Below are 25,470 nucleotides of genomic sequence, written 5' to 3' on the forward strand. Positions count from 1 at the left end.
TGCGAGAGAGGGCTGGACTACTCAATTGCTTACTTAGCTCATAGTAACACCTTTTAGCAAGAGGGATTCTCCGTTTGATCTCCAGGCTGTTATCGTTGTTGCAGTTAACGGCGGTGCCAAGATAAATAAATTCTGGCACAATTTCGAAGGTATAGTTGTCCGCAATGACGTGCGTTCCTACACGCCGTGTGTTCCGCGTTGTAGACAGCATATACTTCGTTTTACCCTCGTTCACCGCCAGACCCACTCGTGATGATTCCTTTTCGATCGCAGAAAACGCAGCGTGACATCTCGCTTACGGCGGCCGATAATGTCAATGTCATCGGCGTACGCAAGGAGTTGGTCACATTTGTAGAAAATAGTGCCATTGCACTATTGCATGAACACCTGCTTTTCGGTGCACCCCCTTCCATCACGAAGTTGAAGAAGTTGCATGACAGTGGATCGCCTTGTCTGAAACCTCGAACGGTATTGAAGAGCTCGGAGAGGTTATTTCCTACCTTGACGGAGCTGGTTGTGTTGCTCAACGTCATTCTGCAAAGCCGTATGAGCTTCGCTGGTATATCGAACTCAGACATGGTGCCGTACAGGCAATCCCTTATCGGGCTTTCGAACGCAGCTTTATAGTCGACAAAGAGATGATGGGTGTCGACTTACTTTTCATGGGTCTTTTCCAGGATTTGGCGTAATGTCAAGATCTTACAAGTAAAAATTCATCCAGTAAAAATTTGTAACTTCTCCTCAAAATGAGACTTCATTTTGTTCTCTCACTTTCCCCTACTTTGCTATAATAATTTTTTGGATACATGAACACCAAAACGTGATAATTTGTAACAATGAACAGACCTATTATTGCGCAAAAATAACGGATTATCGCTTAGATAAAAATGGCCAAATAGGGCAACTCCAAATGAATTTATCTTTCTTTACTTTTCAAAATGTTACCAAATCGCTCTTAATTAGTGTAGATGCGTTCCACACTTGTTGGTCATCAGCCGGCTGGCTTAGTTTTGTGTGTGTTTTACATCCGTAGTTTCGCTGTTTTATTTGAAGTATGCAACTTAAAAAAGTGAATTAATAATATAGTATTATTAAATTTATTCAGCCAACAAATCCATATTTACAATTTGGTTGTACGTGTAGAGTGAAATTTGTTGGTTTATTTACTCTGCTGCGCATTTGCAAAATCATCCTCTATTCAATATTTAAGAAAGTTAAAACAAGTGATTTTGTAAAAATCCCACAAATATTCGATGAAAAACGTGAATGGTAAGCGCATATAATTCTTCAAAAATAGCGCCTAAACGTCTTCAACGCATTCGACCACTTAGCAGGGCAGCGACTTCGAATTTCATCACAATCCACAGCAACAGCATACAAAGCTGAAGGAAGATTTGCCAAAGCAAAATCTGCTAATTTTCCAAGACCAAGCTTCAAGTATCCAAGATGATTCAACATCAGAGTGAAAATAGTTGTAGTAGCAATACTGTGTCAAGCCCCATAAAAATTTCAATGGTACAAAGTGGAAGTACAAATGAGAGGTGCACATGCCACCGAACATATGATTTGAGCTTAAGCATTCTATAGTACATATTTATGTTTTCAGAAAAACCGAGTTAATCCAGCGTGCAGAAGAAAGTACATGTGTAACGCTTCAACTTCATCCTCAATCAAAGCTGCTATCGCATTTCGTTGGACAGACCGATGAACAGCTTTTATTTAATCTGTCGGTGAACCAACTTGACACTTTCGTTTCAGATGCTAACTCGGGATATGAACAATTTGGCGAATTAGAAAATACAAAGCCGTTACCATTGACTCCAGAAAATTATCCGAACAGTGTCATTGCCAAGTAAGTATGTATGCCATTTGCAAACTTCATAATTATACTTATACATAGAAGAATCGTAACAGTTAGATGGATAGCAGATAAATGAAAGAAAGAGATTCACCTAAAATCCTTTTTCAAACCGGTCTTCTACTTTTGAACACGTTTCCCAATACTGATATTCAATAATACGTTGTTGGAATCTAATAACGCAATTGAGATTCGGTTTCTTCAATTCAAAGTATCTATTTTCACTATTTTTAGAATAATTTTACGCAGTTTCGTCACATTTGTGCCTTGACTTTTGAAAAAATGCATGTCAAATGATCAACAAAATTTAGTTCTAATAGGTCATTTGAAAGAAAATATTCAAAACTACTTAGTTTTGTTGTCGTCTTGGTCATTCTTTGATAAATGGTTTTCTCCCACAACTCGGGTTGGCTTTCCATTGCTACCACGACAAATTTGTTAATAATATCTAAGTGCGTGGATCAAATTGAAAAATTATTACACCCAAATATAGGCAACATATCAGCCTTTTGATTTATAGTACTTTTTATAAATTATCGTTAAGAATTAATAACAATATTTAACGTTATAAATGCTTAATTTATGCAAAAATGCTTGAAAAAATGCGCTATTGCAGACGCTTATTTTACTTAAATACAAACACAGAAAAGTAACAATAGCGAGAGCGTAGGTTCAATCTCGGTGAAACACCAAAATTAAGAAAAACATTTTTCTAATAGCGGTCGCCCCTCGGCAGGCAATGGCAAACCTTCGAGTGTATTTCTGCCATGAAAAAGCTCTTCATAAAAATATCTACCGGTCGGAGTCGGCTTGAAACTGTAGGTCTCTCCATTTGTGGAGCAACATCAAGACGCACACGACCAAACACCCAAAAAGGGTCTACACGCCAATTATATATACATGATATATATAAGGTTGTCAAAAAAGTCTTGCGGTATTTCCGCAAGCTTGTCTTTGCAAGCGCGTAGTTCTAGTTGTATTCGTCGCACCGGTTCACGCTAGAGCTTTTTGGAAAGATCTTTCCACGTGCTAACACGTGTTTGATTAATTGTTGTTTGCTTTTAGTCGTTCGTGAGTTATAGCGTCGCAAACATGGAAGCAAAATAAAGAGAAAATACGGCATATTTTACAGTACTACTACGATAAAGGCAAAACTGCATCTCATGCTGCCAATAAAATTTGTGCAGTTTATGGACCCGATACAGTTTCCATTTCCACCGCACAACGATGGTTTCAACGTTTTCGTTCTGGGGCAGAGGTGATCGAAGATGCGCCACGGTCCGGAAGGCCTGTCGTCAAAAACTGCGATAAAATCGCTGAATTGATCGAAAGAGACCGGCATAGTAGCAGCCGTAGCATCGACCAAGAGCTGGCTCACTCAACACCTGACTCCAGCCCCACACCAGCATGGTTTCCGTAGAGTGCACAGTACCACCACGGCACTCACCGTCACACCCAGCTAAACCGCGGCCTCAACCAAAACCGCCCCTGCGAGAGGACTGTCCTAGTAGCGTTGGACCTACAAAAGGCTTTCGACACAGTCAGCCACGTCACGCTACTAGATGACATTTTACAGTCGACACTCCCGCCAGGGCTGAAGAGGTGGACCGCGAACTACCTGAGTGGTCGTCACTCGTCGGTAGTATTTCGAGACCAAACCTCAAAACAAAGAAAAATAAAGCAAGGAGTACCGCAGGGTGGTGTCCTTTCACCCTTGCTTTTTAATTTCTATATTTCGAAACTCCCCCAGCCACCAGAGGGAGTCTCACTGGTCTCATATGCCGACGACTGCACGATAATGGCGTCGGGCAATGACATTGATGGCCTATGCTCAAAAGTAAACGACTACCTCGCCAGCCTTTCTCGCTTCTTCACTGCGAGAAACTTAAAACTTTCTCCCACTAAATCCACGGCGACCCTATTTACCACCTGGACAAAGGAGGTCAAGCTGCCACTTCAGGTTCACGTCGATGATACCCCAATTCCGACGATAAACAACCCCAGAATTTTGGGAGTCACCTTTGACAGCTTGCTCTCCTTCTCGGCGCACACAACCGCTATTGCAACGAAAGTACAGAATCGCAACAAGGTCCTCAAGTCGCTTGCCGGCAGCACTTGGGGCAAAGACAAAGAAATGTTGCTGTCGATACGCAGTGGACGCAGTGGACGAAGCTCCAGACCTGCCAGAATACTGCCATCAGGACCGCGACAGGATGTCTCCTGATGTCCCCTATTCACCACCTACATGACGAGGCGCACATGCTCCCGGTTAAAGAGCATAACAAAATGCTCGGCAAGCAGTTTCTGCTTGGGTGTCACCGTAGGCCTCACCCATGCAGACACCTGCTCGAGCCTGAGCCACCTCCCAGGCACATCAGGAGACACTTCCTCAATTACGTGGACGAGATCCAGGACAAAACGGACAGACCTCTCCAGGATCAGACAGTATACAGACAGGCTATTAACGACATTCATCGGGAGACACTTACCACCTTCCTAAGCTCCCGACCCCCGAATGCCGTTATCGGAGTCCAACCACCATCTATCGCAGACGAAGAGCTCCAGCTTCCTCGAGAGTCCCGCGTAATCTTGGCACAACTACGTTCTGGATATTGTAGCAGGTTAAACTCCTACCTATCCAGAATTGACCCCGACATACTAAACATATGTCCTGCATGTGAAGGTACCCCGCACGACACTAACCACCTCTTCACATGCCCCATCAAACCCACTCATCTAACACCTCTCTCCCTCTGGACCCAACCCGTCGAAACTGCCAGTTTCCTGGGCCTACCGTTAGATGAGCTAGACGAAGACGACCGGTAATTTACACTACACTGACAGGGCGAAGATACTGCTACAACAACAACAACAACCAAGAGCTGGGCATGAGTCATCAAACCGTTATAAACCATTTGAAGAAGCTTGGATTCAAAAATAAGCTCGATGTATGGGTGCCACACGACTTGACGCAAAAAAACATTTTTGCCCGTATGGATGCATGCGAATCGCTTCTGAATCGCAACAAAATCGACCCGTTTTTGAAGCGGATGGTGACTGGCGATGAAAAGTGGGTCACTTACGACAAAGTGAAGCGCAAACGGTCATGGTCGAAAAGCGGTGAAGCTGCCCAGACGGTGGCCAAGCCTGGATTGACGGCCAGGAAGGTTCTTCTGTGTGTTTGGAGGGATTGGCAGGGAATCATCCACTATGAGCTGCTCCCCTATGGCCAAACGCTCAATTCGGACCTGTACTGCCAACAACTGGACCGCTTGAATGCAGCACTCATGCAGAAGAGGCCATCTTTGATCAACAGAGGCCGAATTGTCTTCCATCAGGACAACGCCAGGCCACACACATCTTTGGCGACGCGCCAGAAGCTCCGGGAGCTCGGATGGGAGGTTCTTTTGCATCCACCGTATAGTCCGGATCTCGCACCAAGTGATTACCACCTATTTCTGTCCATGGCGAACGAGCTTGGTAGTCGGAAGTTGTCCACAAGAGAGTCCTGTGAAAATTGGCTCTCCGAGTTTTTTGACAATAGGGAAGCGAGCTTCTATAAGAGGGGCATTATGAAGTTGGCATCTCGTTGGGAACTCGTCATCGAACAATACGGCGTATATTTGACTTAAATCGCATTATTATAACCAATTTTATGAACAATTGAAAATTCAATAAAAATACCGCAAGACTTTTTTGAGAACCTTATATATATATATGGAAAGTTTAGCCCATAATGCAGTTATGGTTTGCTCCAAATTTCAAAACCTCGCCGAACTTTTGAAGCTCGTAAAAAGTAAGACTTGTTTTCATTTTGAAGAAAAACCTCTTAGATTCGTAAAAATAAAAATTTTCTGTCACACTTCTTCGTATTTCAATAGTTGATAATATACATAAAAAATACAATACAATAATTTTTTGTTTACATTATTTTTGTTATGTCGCAATTGCATACAAGTTCAAGTTCATGTAGAGTAGTGGCAATCATGCTACTATCAGCTGATTTGTGGAATGTAAAGGTAAAGGTAATGCTGCCATATGTAAAGAGTTGTCATAAAATATATACTATATGTGGATGTAATTTCTGTTTCATATGGCGTAAGAACAGTGATAAGGCAAGGTGAATTGAGTACTGAAGTTGTCGCCAACAACAACAGTTATTTTACTCTCACGTCAGCTCCCTTCGCAATACAAAACAAACGAAGAAAACAAACAAAACGAGGAATAATTGCATGTATGTGAAAATGGCTTCGCGAATGGCCTGGTAATATTGTGATTTGTGAGTTTAAAACTAAACAAAGTAATGCAAAAGAAGTACCGCGCTTTAAATTGTTAAAGCCTCCAAATGCAATTTTTTGCGTTTTTATGCGGAAGACGCCGTGGCAAGAAAATATGTGTGTGTCCGAATAATTTCTTGTGTTTGGCTGCTTCCATTGCTTTCGCCTACTCTACTTCTTCAGAAACATGTAATTCTTCTTCCTTTTGTTTGTTTATTAGTGGACTCTTACGGTGCAGCGAATTCGGAAGGCGCAATCTTCTCTATCATTCTTGAAACAAGAACAATGATAACTCAAGGCGAATTGACTACTATAGGTTTCGCCTTAACAAGGCAGTTATATGATTTTCCGCGATTTTGACAAGACTAAGGCCAGGTACATTAGTAATACAAAACAAACAGAAATTAGATTTTTTTGAAAATGGCTTGTGATTGGCTTGGTAGTATTGTGATTTGTGAGATTTAAATTCAATAAGTCGGTGAAGTGCCGCGTGTTAAATTGCGAAAGCACAAATCAAAATAACGCCTCCAAATGCAGTTTGTTGACGTTTTTAAGCGAAATACGCCATGGCAAGAAAGTATGTGTGTGTGCGTACAATTTCTTGTGCTTGGCTGTTTTCATTGCATTCGCCTACTCTTCATCTTCACAAACAAGTAATTCCTTTTGATTGTTTATAGATGAACTCTTACGACACGGCGATTTCGGAATGTGCAATTTCTTTCTCTATCATTCTTGCATTGTTTCCATTGCTTTCGCCTACTCTTCTTCTTCATACACAAGCAATTCCCTTGCCTTTCGTTTGTTTATTGATAAATTCTTACGACGCGGCGTTTTAGGAAAGGTACAATCTTCTCTATCATTTTTATTTTGGCAAGGCGCCACCTATGATATTCAATTCGCCTTGGGTGGTATGGGGAAATCAGCTGATTTGTTTATTTTGTTTTCTTTTCGCTGTGTCCGTGTGGCTGTCAGCACAGAATCAAATAAGGCGAACTCATTCTTTGTTTTCTACTTTTCCAATACTTTGCCGGGACAATCAAACGTACACAATTTTGTGGTTGATTGCCATTGAACTAACATAATTTCCCATTCTTGCTTTCAAATCTTCTCTATCTTGCACTCTTGTTAGCTCTCTCACTCACGTCGTCTGCGAATTCGTCACGTTTAAGTTGTTCTTGCAAGCAATGCATTCTAATCGAGGCGCATTCATTAAAGGTGGTGGCACTAGACCAACAACAATGTTCTGTACGTTTAATTGTCCAAGCAAAGTATTGGCGAAACTAGAAAATGAATAATGAATTCGGCGAAAGAAAAAAAAAACAAACGGTGAAAGAAAAAAAGAACAAATCAGCTGATTTACCAGCACCACCTTTAATAGATTTGCCTTGATTCTAATACATAGATATTGAATTCCATACCAAATTTTCACAGGTGTGGCAAGGTTTTCTTACTGTTTTGTTGCCTTCAGAATTTTCTTTTTTGTTTTGTTCTGTTTCGTCGATACCGCTGTCAATCGAACAAGTTTTTTTTTATTTTAGTTTCGTGAATAGAGTGTGAATATAAACTTAGATTTGGATTTGAACAATTGAGATTTTTTCGTAATGTCGTGGCATGTGATCAGGTAAATTTATAGAAAAGTTACCAAGTTGACTTGGTATTGGTTAAATCTTTTGAAGGCATAAGCAACCCTACTGTGCGTGCAACTGCTGCTCCACCTATCCATACTGCGCAACTATTTTTAGGTGACGGCCATGCAAATTGTTTGGCAGGTAACAGAACATTATAGTGAAGTGCAATAATAAGAGAATAAAGGAAAAAATGTATATATTTTAATATACATACATATACGAGCCATTATCATTATGTATTTATGGTAAATAAATTATTTTTCTGTGCAGTGAATATTCGTGTAGTTCCAATCAAACTATCAAGGACGCGACTATGGCAGATATAACTCACAATTCGGACACTTCTAATCCAGCCGATGAGCAAAATCCAGAGGAGGATATTATGTGAGTAGCGATGTGCGCTTGTTGAACTTGAAAACTATGTAATTTATAATTTGTATTACTTTTGCAGCCCAAATGATGAGCCGTATGCATATCTGCAAGGTCTTAATGTAAGTAAATTGCAAAATATTATATTAAATTTTCTTCACATTTATGTATATACTGACCAAATTTCTGTCTCTCTTAATCTCTTTGTAGTCGGATAACCTCATGCAGTTCAGTCAGGTAAGTCAAACACAATTTTTACATCAGTGAAAAGCGCAGCGTAAGATCGCTCTGGATAAATATTAGTAGAAAACTCGCGACCGCCGATAGTACCTGCAGGTTGGACTTCAGTTATTGTTTTAAGTGAATGCACACATCTGGCAACTTACATCTTGAACTATCGAAATATTTATTTCTAACAAGCCGAGCGGTTGAATTTTATAGTCTATCGCCAGCACAAGCAAAGAAAAGTGCTCTACTGATTGCTTGAAACGTATGTCGGCGTGTGTGAGGTTGATGCGCTGCAGTATTAGGCCCGTTTCTTGCACCTGTAACCGGAAAAACCAGAAAAAACAAAACACTTATATTTAAGGGATTACATGGGTTTCGTCGGGTAAAAAAAGGCCTATTTTCAATATTTTTTTTTCTATGTAAAAAATTATTTATTTAAGGGGGTCTTCTGGTCTCGAGGCCCTGAAATGAAGGGTTTTTTTGGGGATTGATTGTGACAAATCCTGTGAATATTTAAAAAAAATTTTTTTTTATTTTAAAGGTACATGTCTTGGCTTTTAAAAAATGGTTTTGACTTTGAAAAAAATTAACACCCGCGACCTTGAAATGGCGCTGAAGACGTCCACCTAGAAACGAGACAGGTCTCCATTTTGGTCACGGTTTTTCCACCTGGGTAATCAGAAAGCAAAAATTAGATATGCGTTGTCTTCAGAGTTGCCCTGGTTAAGTTTTCCCGTGACAGATTTTTTTTTTTTAATTTTTTTCAAAAGTTATGGAACAATTTGCAAAAAAAATTTTTTTTTGCTCATTTTTTGAACTTTAAAAGGTTATAAAAATGGAATGAAAAAAAATTTCAAAAATCGTACACGGGGAAACTTAGCGGTAAGTTTTCCGAACCTTTTAAGACCAAAACCATTGAAATCGGAGTATAACTACTATGAAATGCTTAAAAAACACGATTTTCGGGGAAACGCGTTTAAAGATAAAGTTTATGATAAAACGGCCGGAGGAGGGTACACTTCGGTGCCCAGAAAAATGTGAAAAAATGCGATCTTCAAAAAATCCTTTCTGTGGCGTATTCTCGCATACACATACAACAAAATTATGCAAAAAAAAAAAAATCGATTTTTTTTTCGCTGGAGACCAGAAGACCCCCTTAATTCAAACTTTTTTGTGTCTTATAGATACATACATACATATTTAAAGAATAATTACTGAAATTTTCAAAAAAAAAAAAATTAAAACTCCTCCATTGTGACGTCATTTTCGGTGACCCCTCGAAAAAAAGGTGCGTCCGCGTTGTCAGCATAACTCCTGACAGGCTCATCAAAAATGAAAAAAACAAAAATAAGTACTTTAGTTAAGACCATAAACTCGTGCTTGAACGAAGGAAAGAAAAAAAAAGTAAAAATTGGAATTTGGTAGACATTTTTGCAAAAAAATTAAAATTTCGGTGAAATTTGCTTGACCTTTTGTTTTTTTTTAAATAGTTATAATTGAAAAAAAAAAAAAAAAAAAAATCCTTCGTTCAAGCACGAGTAAATTGTATTTCAAACTCCTGTGTAAAATTTCATCACAATCGGTTGAGTAGTTTTCGAGAACATTTGACAACCGACTTTGAAATCACGGTTCCGAGTAAAACGCGTTTAAAATTTTGAGTAACAATAAAAGTGGCTTGGAGCGCACACATTCCAAAGGATGTATCTCCGAATTTATTATTCGGATCGACTTGAAAATTTTGGATAATATTCCTGAGAAGTTGTAGAAATTAATAAGCAAAAAAAAAAAAAATAAATCGATTTTTTGAACCAACGAAACCCATGTAACCCCTTAATATTCATTTCCACGTTTCTAGATTTTGATTCTCCAGCACTCACCATCAGCCGGTTGTCATCACAAATGTGGCCTTGCAATAGCACTTCAATCACGCATATCGCCAAAAATATAGCATTCGTTATGGCCTTGAAATAGTCATAGGGCTCATTGTTAACCAACGTATCGGCAATTGACAAATATTGTGAAAAGCAACCCGCTGTTATGCCGCACAAATTGCACAGCAAAGAGCAAAGTAATGGCGCAGAAAGTAATTGCAAATATTTTGTTGTCTTCTCACAAATGATATTGTATTTTTGCGCAAGTAAATCCAAACGATCGGCTAGTGTGCAAAAGCGCTGCATGCGGTAGTATGGTTTGTGCAAAGGAATTTGCAGTGCGCTCTGCATCCAGTTGACCTCATTCACAATTTCATTCAAATGCTCATTCAATACTGTCACAAGCATTTTGCATATAACTAAAGTGCCAAAGTAGAGGTTGGGAAACATTTGTGCAATTAGCATAGGCAAGAGCGTATATAACGTCCATGCGATATTCTTATCGGGATCATTGTGTATTTGCTGCAATATCAAAGTCACTTCATGCATTATTGGTATTAGTATGGCTTTGAGCACCACTAATCTGATGGATAGCATCACCATTTTTGGGCTGACATCGAAGAACTGCATAATTTCAAATAGCGGTACGCTGTTCAGAAAGCGCACAAACACGCGTGATAGTATGAGTGCCGTCAGGTAGTTTACCAGGCTAGCGGTGATATTCATATAACTATGTAATTTAGCGGCATTTTTCAAATCAAATTTGTTTGTTAGATAATCTTCAAATACACTGCGGCCATATGACATTGTGAACAGGAGCGTTATAGTTATTGAATAGGCTGTCCATATGTATGAAGTGTGAAAACGACGTCCACGCGGCGAAATAGAGTGCGCTGACAAACCAAATATCATCAAATTGACAATTACGGCGAAAAGAGATACTTTCGCGTATCTGAAATCCTGCATCCTTAATCTTATCTATCAAATGAAAACTTCAAATCTGATTTTTAATGTGGTTTTACACAATTTTTTTTATAGTTTTGTTGCAACTTAAGTTTTCCGTATATTTGTTAGTTGTATAGCTTAGAATTGAATGCGCACAGAGTATTCAGATTGTGTGATGCGACCGCGCACAAAGTTATAACCCCTACTTTTTGTATATATAACAGCATACGATTGCATATCTAAATGCTTGTTGATTACATTTTAATTGCTATTTTTTTATCTGCTATTTGGTGACCTCCGCAGTTATTTCAAAACGGCTGTTATGTGCGTGCCTGTTTTCTTATTATTTGCGATTCCAGGTATCGATTTTGATTGCGAGTGGAATAAAATGAATTAGTTAAATGTTGAATATTGCTGCTGCAAGTGCCTAAAATATTATCACACGTACCACTTCGGTGGATATTGAAACGTGAACATTTTTTTGTTTTGTTTGAAAATTGTTTTTAAATTATTTTTTCCACACTATGTTTGAGGCGACGTGTACGCACGCCGTAACAGAATTTGCCAGCAAAATGATAGAAAATGTTGTTTTTAATAGCGGCCGCTCCTCGGCAGGCAATGGCATACCTCCGAGTGCATTTCTGCCATGAAAATACTCCCCATAAGAAAACATTTGCCGTTCGGAAGCGGATTAAAACTGTAGCTTTCTCCATTTGTTGCACAACATGAAGACGTATAAAACAAATAGGAGGAGGAGGAGCTCGGCCGAATACCAGAAGTGCACGCGAAAATTATTTATTTATTTATTTTATCTAATTTGCTATAAAATCCATCTTTAGCGTCCTCTGCATCTGGTTCAGTGGACGCATAGTATTGAATTATCGTCATGTTACGGTATTGTTTTTTCTAAAGCGGGCCGTTTTTATGCGCTCTGCAGTAGGGCACGCGAGTTTTGTGTCTTTGCCCACTAAAGTGCTGACTGACACCCTTAGAATGAATCTGCGAATGGCCACTGTAGATGAAAAAGTGGCCGGCAAGGGTGTTAAGCTCACCTTGCCCGATTCATTTGATCTCAGATAAACTGAGAATTTTAATTTTGTAAAGCTCTTTTTCTCTCGCTCTTTCTGCAAACTTGTGAAGTTTTGATACCTCAAAGAGAGAGAGCGAACGTTGCATGTTGCAATCCGAGTTATATGTTCGAAGCTGAAGGTCGTCATCGTATGGGGAGGTGTTGTTGTTATTGTAGCAGCTTATTAAACCCCATCAGTGCGACCGGTAAGTCTTAGTCTAACGGTAGTCCCAGAAAACTTGGTGTTTCGACTGGCTGCGCCCAGAGGAGAAGGGTTGTTAGTTGAGCAGGTTTGATGGGGCATGTGAAAAGATGGCTAGTATCGTGCGGAGTGCGACCTGGACATATGATTTGTCTGCAACAGTATCCACAACGTGATTGTGCCAAAGTTTCGCGGGTCGGTGGTAAGTGTTTCCCGGTGAATGTCATTGAACGTATGTCTCAACACTGTTCGGTTCAGTAGTTGTCGGTTCGTTTTGTCCTGGATCTCGTCGGAATACCAGTCATGGCAGCCGGTTCTAGGTTACTAGAATGGCTCGAGTTTTTCCCAACCAAGGGCTGCCGCCTCAGTAAACTAGCCTTGTCTAGTGCACCGTACCTTGCTTTATGAGGGCTGTGGTATCCGTTTCTTGAATGTGTTGATTTTTACATACGGGTCACTGGCCCGACGCAACCTACTTTTCGATCTAGGATATGTGATGGAATTTAAGGTGTCCAGACTTACCTTGCACCCACTATACTAGCAGGTACCATACCCGGCGGGCCTGTGTTTGTCGCCTTCCCACTTCGGTTCAGTTCAAGAAGTGATCCAGGGAATACCTAGCTGAAGCTGGAGGTTGTAAGCTGCTTGAGCTTTTCAACCATTCAACCATTTGTAGTAGTTCTTTAGTTCTTCTTAAAAACGCTATCTAACAGTATATATAAAAGTATACTATCAAGGAATAATGAAAAAAATTATACATATAAAAAACAAAAACATGCAGTTGGTGCTTGCAGCCCACTTTTCCATTTCGTATTGAGCGATAAATATTCGGCAAAGGTATGCGACTCATCAAAATTAGTTGTACCGAAATTTCTTCTTTACTTGCAACCTGTAATTATTTAATTAGACTCAATTACCTCACTATTGCCTTTGTGTGTATATGATTTACCTGTTTCATATGCGCAAATATAAGTTAGGGCTGAACAAAAATGTATTCGAAAATGTTTCAAATCCCGAAAATACCTGAAATATTTGCAGAATTCCACTAAAAAGCAGGCTGCATAAAAAATTACCTAAAATTGCTAGTGAACTACTGCAAAAGCAACCACAACAAAATCTGAAAATCAATCAGTAATAACAACAACAACAGAATTCAGCGTTTAAATTAATCTCAGGAAAAATCTCAGAGACTCGGTAGATTTTCCTCTCGCCGTTTAATAATTTATTTCTTATAATATATGTATTTAATGAATTGAAATGTGTACGAGTAGTTGGTTGGTTAGAGTTGTGATTCATCCAGAATCCAACTAGCGCTTCCGCACCGTTTTGTTGCCACATCCTCGTTGCCAAATTGTTTAACAGTTGTTTACAGCAAGACTATATCCAGTCTGTGCGGTTTAAGAATCTTATTAGGTTGTTGACGTCTAAGCCAGACAGTTGTTCGAGACTATCGAATAGCGGTATGCCCAGGTTAACATTGTTTAACAGTTGTTTACAGCAAGACTATATCCAGTCTGTGCGGTTTAGGAACCTTATGACGTCTAAGCCAGACAGTTGTTCGAGACTCTCGAACAGCGGTATGCCCAGGTTAACATTCTGTCCTTCCATAGGGCAGGGCATTCACAGAGGAAATGGAAGATTGTTTCCTTTTTCTGCGGTTGTTTACAACTATGACAGTATGTGTTGTGAGGGATGCCCATTTTGCCTGCTTGTTCTCCGATAGACCAAAAGCCAGTTATGACTGCTGTTAGTCTACAGGCGTCCCGTCATTTCATGGTTATCAATATCGACGATTGCCTGAGGTTGTAGGCGGGTCATAACGTTCTGCTAATTTTGCATTTCTCCTGATCTTTCCATCTACAATCCGCGATTCGAAGGTATTTTAGGGAACGTGAAATGTGTAAGCACGAAATAAATTCTTAAGTAAACTCTAAAAAGAGTTTTTTAATATTGTTTTAATTTTTGCTTAGAGTTTTTTTATATTTCATTTTCTTATTACGTATTTTTTGGGTTCGTATCTATCGTGTAAAAAGAGAATTAGGTGTATTTTGTTTGACATTTTAATTGTAGTGTACTCTAGAGCTTATGGCTTGTTGTATTTTTTCACGGTTGAGAGAATGCAGTAAGTTCTTATCGTTATTCGCCAAGAATGATAGAAACAAGATTGCGCTCATCAAGAGTGCGTGACGTCACGTTTGCCGAGTTTGCAGTGTTGCCAACCATTTCCTCTTCGCAATAAATTTAGTACTTTTTTATACCCAAAATGCGAACATTTTTAAGTTTGGTGTTGTTTGTTTAAATTTAAAGCTACCGAAACTGTAAGTTAAAAATAAAAAAGGAACTGTATTATTAAACAAAAGAAGGTTAAAAACGATCACTCTGAGAAGATTTTAGTGTTCATGAAATTCTGTTGGTTCTTTAATTAATTTTTGGCTCCATTTAAGCTTATGCAAGAATATTAAATCTTGTTCTCTCAACTCTTCTTAAGATTGAAAACCTTTTTACACATTTTAAAAAGCGTTTGAACTTACTGAATGCGAATTCAAACCAAAGAGGGGTAATCGTTTCTTCCGGTCCTCAATCTTTAGTGGGACATAGGGCATCAAGAGGTGTATTCATTGTAAAAATAAGCCAAACAATACCAGAAAATACTAAAGAAACCATACAGACATTTTTACAAAAAGAGTACCTTATCTTGTTACATAACCTCAAATATAGCAAATAAGTTGTTCCCTTAAAAAAGAGTTTCGATTAACAAAAAAAACTAATAAATTAAATTCTACATAACTATAACACATTTATTTCAAAAAGCACACACACAACAATTTGTAACGCATACAAAGTTTTTTAAGTAACTAGCGTACCCTCTCCCGCTTCGCTAGGCGAAAAATTCAATGATTTGCTGAAAGAGAATAAAATTAATACGAAACAAAGCAAATTCTTTGATACAATTTTATTCGAACTTTATTGTAACACTTTTTGGTAGACAACGTTTTTGGTTTTTCTATCTTTCGCGTAAATAAATAATGACGATGGTTTGCCAACTCGTGAGCAAGCTACATACAATTGTCCATGAGAAAAAATTGGGTATTCTAAATTAATACCGCACATTTGTAGAGACTGTCCTTGCGCCTTATTAATTGTCATAGCGAAGGCAAGGCGAATAGGGAACTGCAAACGTTTGAAATCGAATGGTAAATCCGTCTGAATCAGTGGAATTCTGGGTATCAAAATGTCTTCTCCTTTGTACTTCCCTTTCAAAATTGTTGCTTCGATAGCGTAACCCATTAGCTTCTTCACAGCGAGTCTGGTACCGTTGCAAAGTCGGGGCACATTACTATTGCGCAGCATAATAATCGGTGCTCCAATTTTTAATCGTAAATTATGAGGTGGTAGACCTGGCAAATCGAGTGAGTTTAAGAATTCAGTTGGATAATTTACGACCTCATCTTGATCAGTAATAGTGTCCATTGACTTATACGCAACTATGTCACCAGGTATTTGATCTAAAATAGCTGAATTTATATCATTGACGTCCTTATTTTTCCCAGCTAAAATTGCTCTTTCGCTGAGTCAATCATGGTTTTTGTAATGTTGAACTATGTTTGGAAATACACTCTGTATCAATGCCTCTTTAGACTGTGCAAAAGTGCAGAAATTGTTAGGCAATGTTATCATTCCTGTTGTTTTTGAAAAAAGGTTTATTTTTTTTGGTTAAAAAGTGTTTTTTGAAGTTTTGAAAAACACTTCGCTCTAACAAATTTCTTCTCAGTTAATTGCTGAAAATTAAATATTTTGAAAAAACTATTTTTGACGTGATAACGTCTTATAATTCGATTTAGCCGGCTGCACGCACGAAAAAATGTGTCGTTACGTTGCTCATTAGTGTTACCTTGCTCATTTGTCGTTACCTTGCTCATTGCCGTTACCTTGAATGAACTGCAAGCGAAAGCGCGGAACGAACGACAAAGCAAACAAAGCAAACGAACGGCAACGTTCGACATCTTGCTCTCTCCTACTTAAGTGAGCGTATATATGTATGTATATGCGCATATGTACATATGTACATATATAAATTCACGTATTTGTATTTGCATATGCCTTCTTCCTGTGTGCATGGTAATGAACCATTTCTCTGTTGAGAATAGGACGATGATAGAAAAAGTAGGAAATGAAAGGGAGTGTTTCGAGTGTAAAGTGTCTTGAAAAAGGCAAATCGATGATGTTGCCTCTTAGTGTTGTTGACTTATTAACGTCTGATGCACAATCGAAATTGAAGATATCTTTCATGAATTTGATAAATGTTTCGTCATTTTTCACGTTTGTGTAAATGTAACTTGACCTATTCCATTGCAATTCCATTTACCTCCTCCTCTATATCCATACAAAATATCTATCAAACAAATAAAATTAAAATTTTGTTTTGAAAATTGCAACCATTCCATCAATATTTTCTTATGACGTTGTCACGTTAAACTATCGTCAGTAAACCGACTTTACAGACAACCTCTTTTTTTTTAATTTAACGTTTTTGAGAAAATTTTGTTCTTGAAAAAATTTCATACTTTTGTAAAAGTTTAAATTGATTTGTTAAAAAAGATTTTTTTCCGCTTTGAAAAACACCCCCTCGAAAAAATGTATTCTCTATTAATAGTGGAATATGAAATGCTTTGAAAACACCATTTTTTTCTAAATTTTGTTTGGTTTTCAGAAAATTTTGTTTTGAAAAAATTTCATACCGTTGAAAAAGTTTTATTTTATTTTATTTGTTTAAAATTTTTGAAATTTTTTTTTTGTAATTTTAGAAAAACACCTCATCGAAGAAATTTCTTTTATCTTTTTGAGGAAAATTTGGTTTTGAAAAAATTTCAAATTTTTTTATTTTTCTTTATTTCTTCAAAATTTTTGAAAACAATTTTTTTTATAATTTTCGAAAAACACCCCTTTGAAAAAATGTTTTCTATGTGTCATAGTGGTATTCCATTAACTTTTAGGATTATAGTCAAATACTTACAAATATCTACGCTTTCACAAATAGCAACAATAAACAAATTTCCTCAAAACCAAAAAATTTACTTTTTTTCTAAAAAAATTCTAAACAAACAACGTAATAAATTTAGAATTTTGTGTTCACGAAAAAACAGTATTGTTTTTATTGTATTAACTGAAAACCAAAATGTTGCAAAAAATCAAAACAAAACTAAATTATTTTTTTGTGTTCATTTGGTCCATATGTTCCATAAAAAGTTGATATGGTAAATAATATGCAGGGTCTGATACACGCAAATTTCCATTGACCATTATAGTGACAAAATTATCGATCACCAATTCCAACAGGATTTCAAAATCAGAGTTGGAATGAGTTGTTGTGTGGTGTACTTCTGCCAAAAATTACAAATAAACAAAATAAATCTAAAAATTCGAATTCTAACTTTATCTTGTGTATGTTCTTATTACCTTTGAATTTTTCCAATGAAGCACCATTCATTTTAAATTTTCCAAGAATTTTTTTTATCATTTCGCGTTTCTTTCCTTTTTCATTCGATTCCAACATTTGTTCATAGCCGAAAACATCGTTTGCAAACGCATTCATTTCCATATAGAATTGGTCAAAGAAAGCATTGCTCAATTGAAGTGAAACATTATTTTCATAAATACTTAGGACCTTAACTAATGCACCTTGGTACATACCTAACGCAGATATTCATCGCGACCTTGACATCGATACTATTGATGAAACAATACAAAGCGCTAGCAGAAGACACATAAATAGACTATTAACGCATACAAATCCTATGATGAGAAGACTACCAAATAAAGAAAAATCTACCCAAAGTCGGCTTAACCGTCAAACACCAACAGATCTTGCAAAATCCTTGTAATCAATAGTCAACTAATCGTATATGTCATTGTTTGTTAACCACTTGTTTTTAAATAATATGTTTATATTTTTTCTAAATGAGCTTGGGGGCATTGGCCCTTCAATATCACTCTCATTCCATCTTTTTGTAAATCAAATTACTTATTGTCTAACGACAGGTGTTTTATGGATCATTTGAAATTTCTGTATACAATAACGAAAAATTCAAAAAAAGTTGTACACATAAAATGAATGTCGATTCGAAACTTACTTTAATCTAAGAATCGAGCAAGTTTTGTTTTGTACAATATTTTGATTTTTTTTCTTTTTTTTATATGAAGAAAATATTTAAAAGAAATTTTTTTTGCTAAAAACCTTCCCCTAGTGGATCCCTATAATATGAAAAAAGAACGAATAAAATTGGCCTCGTATCGGCCCAAAAAAATGCGTACAAACGAACATCATTTCATTTTTATATATATAGATAAAGGCATTTACGACAGACATTCCTAGTAACAGTTCAAAAACCACTTTGCGGTACCACTTAACACCTCTTCTGAGAGTTGTGGTGTAGGCGGTCATTTGATCGAATATATCAACACCTAATTTGGCTTAATCAATAACAGCAAGAGGTTTTTCAAAAGCTCGTTGTCTTCACTTCCTGGTGGAAAACTAAGCAAAATAAACCAAAAAAATCAAATACAACTCAAAAACAACAAAAAATTACTGTCGCACATTTTCGTGCGACGTGGTCTCACAATATGTTTTATGATCTCTCAGGCCATGTCGCACGAAAATGTGCGACACAAAAAAACCATTATAACTGCAAAATTAGCGACCAAAATAAAGTCGCGAGTAGTCAAAACTTATTTTTAGGCACTAAGAAACAAAAAAGAACATAAATAAGTTGTTGGCCTCAGGTGACCAAAATTGTTAAATGACACTGCTACTGAACGATCAAAATTCTAAAAAGGCTTTGGCAGCCAACGTGTTAATATTGTTTTAATTTTTGCTTAGAGTTTTTTAATATTTCATTTTCTTATTACGTATTTTTTGCGTACGTATCTATAGTGTAAAAAGAGAATCAGGTGTATTTTGATTGACATTTTAATTGTAGTGTACTCTAGAGCTTATGGTTTGTTGTATTTCAAGAATGATAGAAAGAAGATTGCGCCCATCAGAGAGTACGTGACGTCACGTTTGCTGAGTTGTGCAGTATTGCCAACCATTTGCTCTTCGCAATAAATTTAGTGTTTTTTTATACCCAAAATGCAAAAATTTTTAAGTTTCGTGTTTGTTTCTTTTTTTTTAATTTAAAGCTACCGAAACTTTAGGTTAAAAAAAAACTATATTATTATACAAAAGAAGGTTAAAAAAGGCCACTCTGATAAGATTTTAGTGCTAATGAAAATTAGTTGGTTTTTATAAAATTTGATATTTTGAAAGTGTGAATTTAATTTTTTGCTCCTTTTAAGGTTATGGAAGAATATTAAATGTGAGAGGGACTCTCTCAACTCTTCTCTTCTTAAGATTGAACAATTTTTACACATTTTAAAAGGCGTTTGAATTTACTGAATGCGGATTAAAACCATAGAGGTGTAATCGTTTCTTCTGGCTATCAATCCTTAGTGGGACATAGGGCATCAAGAGGTGTATTCATTATAAAAATAAGCAACAAAATACCAGAAAATACTAAAGAAACCATACTGACATTTTTACAAAAAGAGTACCTTATCTAGTTACATAACCTCAAATATAGCAAATACGTGGTTACCTTAACAAAAGAGTCTCGCTTGACAAAAATAACTTATAAATTAAATTGTACATAAGCATAACACATTTATTAAAAAAAAAACGCACATTCTAAAGACAATTTGTCACGCAAACAAAGTTCTTTAAATGATTCAATAAAAATTTGTTGTGTTATTTTCTTTGAATGGGAATTTTAGTGCGTTTTTATATCCAAAGGTAGGCAATACTGCAGTAGCGAGAGAGAGGTTTGACTGCCGAAAGCAGAAGAACAGCAACAACACCTGCAATCGCGGGCAATGCCACCAGATGTTAAAAAAGTAAAGCTAAATAAAACTAAGTGAATTATTGAACTAATTAAAAAAAAATGTATATTTTACAAAATTATAAACATTTCTTTTAATTAGAACGGGCTAGAAAAATGTCATGAAGAAAGAACTAAAACTCTCAGACTAAATAACAAAAAAAAAAGCTAAATCAAGTTACGAAAATGGTAATCTGGCCATACTGGAGCTAAAATCACGTAACTAGTTGTCAAATTCGCTGAGCGCAAAGTAACGGGACCACGATAGGCGCCATCTCATTATTCTTTCCATCATTAATAGTAGTGTCCTCTAGAGCTTATTATTTGTTGTATTTTTTCACGGTTGAGAGAATGCAGAGAGTGATTCATATCGCTATTCGTAATTCCAGATTTTTGTTTGTTTTCTCTCTTTCTTATTTCCTTGGTTTACATTAATTTAACCAAACTTTTAATTTTTGTGGAAACAACTACGCGATCCAACACTCTCTCAATTCTCTCACACACCTCATCTACTATAGAAGGTAGTTTGGCTTTGTTGTCACAAGAAACTAACGCTCTTTTTCACTTCACTTGTATTCTACCGTTCTTGTATTTCATCATAATACATAATCGCTTTCATAGGTTCGTTTACTCTTATCTGAGTGCTTTTTGTTATACAAATTAGTCCTGTTGCTAAAGTTACGCTTTCACACATGAACAATTCAATAGCCAACAAACGAACATTCGACATCACATCAACACAAATAATACAACAACAAAGCGCGTAGTAATACCAATACAAGAACAATCGCGAACGCCATTGTTTACAAACAACGGCGAAATTATGAATGAATGTATAAAATGCTTAGTCAGACTTGTTTGCTTGCAGTTGTTGCTCTTCAGTGCGACGTAAGCCAGTCAGTTGTTAATTGGCAGCAAACCAAACAAGAGTTAATCAAATGAAGCTCTTACATTTTTGTCATCGATATGAGGAATATGTAAATAAACAATGATTTTATGAATAAATAATTTAAAAATATGTAAATAAATAACTTCAAAATAAATAAATATATAAAAGTGAATAAATATATAAAAGTGAATAAATATATAAAAAACAAATAAATATGTTAATATAATTAAATAAATATAACAAAAAAAAATATGTAAAAATAAATAAATATATAAAAGTGAATAAATAAATAAAAGTGGATAAATATATACAAAAAAATAAATATAAAAAAATAAAAAAATAAAAATAAATAAATATATAAATATATAAAAATAAATAAAAATAATTATTCTTTTTTACAGCAATCGGCCATACAGGAATTAATGTTGAAGGAGCAATTGGATGTTAAACCGGTAGGTGTGAAAACTTTCAATTTTAAATTTTCCATTTACTTTTTTAACTACAATTAATTTGTTTATTTTTTAACTACAATTAATTTGTTCATTTTTTACTTTCCTAGAATTTGGATATTTTGCCTACATTCGAGGAACACGACATTGGTGGCTACAAGTTTAACATACATGTCGGCAGTAACCGTAAAACCAGAATGAGTTGGTTGTATTCGTCCACTCGCAAAAAACTTTATATACGTATGAATGAAATATTTACCTTAGACGCGGTTTACAAGCCAAAGCTGCCATTGCAGCAACTACGCGTACGCGTACTCATGAGCTTCAAGAATGAGGTGAGTGAGCCGGTGCTGCGTTGTCAAAACCACATAAGCAAGGATACCGGTAAGTTTTATTTAGCTCTCTATCCTGTTTTACTATTGTTTACTGCTGATGTGTTGGTGGCAGCAGCCGCAAGTATATACCTACTTTGATTCTTTGATCTTTTAGAACCACATCAAAAGCGGCGTCATAGTTTGCTGCGCTGTGAGAATTCTTCAGCTGAGTATTGTGGCACACCTGAGGGTAAAAATATCAATGATCGCTATTCGATTTTAATTCCATTGGGTGTGAGCGTCATGCCGAAGAATGACAGTTCCATTGCCCAAACGATGGCGATCAAGTTCACTTGCCAGAATTCGTGCATTGGACGCAAGGAGACGAGTTTAATATTTCTGCTCGAGGGCATGAGGTGAGTGTGGCTGGCGCGGTGTGCGTTGCCTGTTGGTGACGCATCTTTCACAATGACCAACCACTTTTGCACTTATCAAGTGTCTCATTTTTATACTGTGTATGTAAAATACTGCAATGTGGTTATGAAAAATTGCTTGTTTTTGTTTTCTATTTTTTATTTACGTTTAGTGGTGAAATACTCTCACAGCGTGTGATGGACGTGAAAGTCTGCAGCTGCCCCAAGCGGGACTACGAAGCGGATGAGCGCAATAGCGCAGCTTCATCGAAACGGAAAATGAATGAAGGCAAGTAAACTTAACTAAAATGTTTATTGTTTTTTTTTGTTCTTAAACAATTTCTTCATTTTTTTGCGCCACAGATATACCAAGTCGTACCACAAAAGCGCTGAAAAAGAAAAATGTTTATAGCAATCATTCTTTCGTTAAATCCGAAGATACTAGCAGTGATTTGGAAAACAGCGATAGTGGCATTAGCACAGCGCAAGACGTAGCTTTGCAGGTCACGCCAAATGGCAATTACCGCTTTGTGGTTGAGTTGGCGGACAAGCAGTTGATGCAAAAAACGGTTGAATTGGTCAACCAAGCGTTGACATTGAAAATCTACGATGAACCACAACAAGCTAAACACTACAACAAAATGTGTCGCAAACTGAAGCGGTATCGAGGTCTGGTTTTTAGTTTAAATTCGATTAAAAATTGATATTTATTTTATACAAATTCTCTCTTCTCCATTGTAGATAATCTGCAGAAGACGTAACTGAAGGAGTTAACGTCTCTCAACGTCGTTCGGTTGCCTTGATTAGTTATAAGACAAATAAGCTAAAACTGCGTTAAATTTTTAATTTTGTACTTATTAAGTTTCGTTGAGGTTATGTTTAAGTTATGTCTTGATGTGTTAGATCGTGCCAAAAATGTATGCATATGTTTCCCAGTGAAATATTTGACACTACAAAAAATCGATTTGGTGTGCGTTCGCGCTACGCCAAACTTACTGTAGTATTGGAATGCTGTTGCTTGCAACTCTGTTACTGATACTAGGCATAGTAACATGCAACAACATTGCATAAATTATTTTTTATAGAAATACAGACATTTGACAGAATTTGAAAAGAAATATAGGACGTGTTCGTCGCGCTCAATAATTACAGCAATACTGTGTGTGATCCTGTTACTTTTTTGCTGATACTCGGCTGATAAGCAGCCGCCGAGCGCATTGCGTGAAAATATGGATCAATAACTTCCATACGGCGGCCGCCGTAGCCGAATGGCTTGGTGCGTGACTACCATTTGGAAGTGCTTTGGTGCGAATTTCAGTACATGAAACACCAAAGAAACGAAAAAGAAAAAGTTGATTCTAATAGCGGTCACCCATTATCATATTAGCATCACAATCTTGCCTCCTCTGCAATACGTCTCCATTCTTCTCGGCAGCCCGCTTTCGCTCTATGTTTTGAGTTGCTCATCTTTCGCATATCGTCTTCAACGTCTTGCAACACCATCGTCACCTTGGTCAGCCTCTCCTTGCCACTTCAGTATTTGCTTGAAAAACTTTTTTGGTCCATCTTTCGCTGCTCATTCTTAGGACGTGTCCATACCACCGTAATTTTTGCGACTTTATAAACCGCCTTACATTTCGTCCCGCAATTAAAACACTGAGCTCGTGGTTAATACCGTATACGGTATATACCGTCTTCTAATCGTACAGGGTCGAATATTTTTCGGGGAATTTTTCTTTCAAATCGCAAGTCATTTACTTCAAGGACTCATGTTTCATAGCCGTAGGTGAGAACCAGAGCTTTTGTTCCTTTGATATCAATGAAGACTTCATAAGTTTGATATGGCCTAAGTATGCTGTGATAGCTGCCTGAATACAGTCTTTTTTTTGACAAGGACGGATCCTTATTTATGTTGGGTACTACGCCTAAGTATTTAAACTCTTGCATGAGCTCAAAAAAAAAAAAAAACCTACCGATTCTGATGTGACTATCATGAAAGGATCGTTTCACGTATTTCGTCTTTTCTTCATTTATCTTTAGGCCCGCCGATTGTTGTTGTAGCAGAAAAAATTGCCCATACATATACGGGAGTGCTGCTGAAGTGACAGTCCTTGGCCGGATATATATCTAGTAAATCCGTGTCGCTCCGGTAACGTAGAGCCGACTGTTGAGACGGAACGCTGGTCGTTTCCACGACAGTCGGTTCTACGGTACCGAAACGACCCGGATTTATATCCGGCCAAGGACTGTCATTCCAGCAGCATTCCCCGTATGTAAGTATGGGGAATGTTTATGCTGCTACAACAACATGCTGCTACAACAACGGAACGCTACTTACTTATTCCTGTCAAAGTTATGTAGATCATCGGTCATCTCCGTCTAGCTCATCTAACGGTAGGCCCAGGAAACTTGCTTTTTCGACAGGATGGGTTCAGAGGGAAAGGGTTGTTAGATGAGTGGATTTGATGGGGCATGTGAAAAGGTGATTAGTCTCGTGTGAAGTGTCTTCACATGCTGGACATATGCCGACATATTAGTATGTCCGGATCAATTCTGGATAAGTAAGAGTTTAACCTGCTACTAAAGTATGGAGCTCTTCATCTGCTATTTATGGTGGTTGGACTCTGATAACGGCATTCGAGGGGTGGGGAGCTTAAGAAGGTGGTATGTGTCCCCCGATGAATGTCGTTTATAGTCTGTCTAATCAGTAAGTTCTTAGTCCGGTCCAGTAATTGTCGATTTGTTTTGTCCAGGATCTCGTCGGTGTAATTGAGGAGGTGTCTCCTGACGTGCCTTCCGACGTGCCTGGGAGGTGGCTCAGGTTCAAGCAGGTGTCTGCATAGGTGGGACCTGCGGTAGCACGGAGGGAACGCTGGTCTTGTAGCTTACATTAGAGGTATGAAAACGTTCTGAAGAGCCTCCCTATTTCTCGCAAGAATAGCGATGTAGTCGGCGTATGCGCCCATCGGCAGGTATTAAATAAAAAACTTACTTTTTTGTGCTTCAACTCCGAAGAGAAAACTTTTATATTTCGCTTGATTAGCC

The 25,470-nt window shown here is 37.3% G+C and overlaps 2 protein-coding genes across 4 annotated transcripts; one reads left to right on the forward strand and one right to left on the reverse strand.

Annotated features, from left to right (window-relative positions):
* The first annotated feature begins 990 nt into the window (after window positions 1-990).
* LOC129240750 (cellular tumor antigen p53) lies at window positions 991-23,366 on the forward strand. Of its 3 annotated transcripts, none has more exons than XM_054876739.1 (12): window positions 991-1,269; window positions 1,332-1,541; window positions 1,607-1,852; window positions 8,034-8,147; window positions 8,215-8,254; window positions 8,343-8,369; window positions 21,651-21,701; window positions 21,809-22,082; window positions 22,188-22,428; window positions 22,599-22,714; window positions 22,789-23,094; window positions 23,167-23,366. In XM_054876739.1, exons 2-12 carry the CDS (start codon window positions 1,447-1,449, stop codon window positions 23,184-23,186), a joined length of 1,530 nt encoding a protein of 509 aa, XP_054732714.1. In that variant the 5' UTR covers window positions 991-1,269; window positions 1,332-1,446; the 3' UTR covers window positions 23,187-23,366. The 3 variants fall into 3 exon arrangements, with proteins under 3 accessions (XP_054732714.1, XP_054732706.1, XP_054732721.1); XM_054876731.1 differs by having other exon boundaries at window positions 1,335-1,541; XM_054876746.1 differs by lacking the exon at window positions 991-1,269 and having other exon boundaries at window positions 1,304-1,541.
* LOC129240772 (putative gustatory receptor 94a) lies at window positions 8,348-11,197 on the reverse strand. Its single transcript, XM_054876755.1, has 3 exons — window positions 10,238-11,197; window positions 8,519-8,677; window positions 8,348-8,462 (listed from the first exon to the last, which is right to left on the reverse strand). Exons 1-3 carry the CDS (start codon window positions 11,195-11,197, stop codon window positions 8,388-8,390), a joined length of 1,194 nt encoding a protein of 397 aa, XP_054732730.1. The 3' UTR covers window positions 8,348-8,387.
* Window positions 23,367-25,470: the final 2,104 nt, after the last annotated feature.

Source organism: Anastrepha obliqua, chromosome 1 (assembly GCF_027943255.1).
Source record: "Anastrepha obliqua isolate idAnaObli1 chromosome 1, idAnaObli1_1.0, whole genome shotgun sequence".
Lineage (NCBI taxonomy): Eukaryota > Metazoa > Arthropoda > Insecta > Diptera > Tephritidae > Anastrepha > Anastrepha obliqua.

Excerpts from the sequence above, each read along its gene's own strand:
- LOC129240750 (XM_054876739.1), top strand. The coding sequence starts at position 1,447 with ATGATTCAACATCAGAGTGAAAATAGTTGTAGTAGCAATACTGTGTCA. Across the intron at positions 8,255-8,342 it reads CATATCTGCAAGGTCTTAAT|TCGGATAACCTCATGCAGTT; the intron begins GTAAGTAAATTG and ends ATCTCTTTGTAG. Across the intron at positions 22,715-22,788 it reads GAAACGGAAAATGAATGAAG|ATATACCAAGTCGTACCACA; the intron begins GCAAGTAAACTT and ends TTTGCGCCACAG.
- LOC129240772 (XM_054876755.1), bottom strand. The coding sequence starts at position 11,197 with ATGCAGGATTTCAGATACGCGAAAGTATCTCTTTTCGCCGTAATTGTC. Across the intron at positions 8,678-10,237 it reads GTGATGACAACCGGCTGATG|GTGCAAGAAACGGGCCTAAT; the intron begins GTGAGTGCTGGA and ends TTCCGGTTACAG. Across the intron at positions 8,463-8,518 it reads ATATTTCGATAGTTCAAGAT|GTACTATCGGCGGTCGCGAG; the intron begins GTAAGTTGCCAG and ends TCCAACCTGCAG.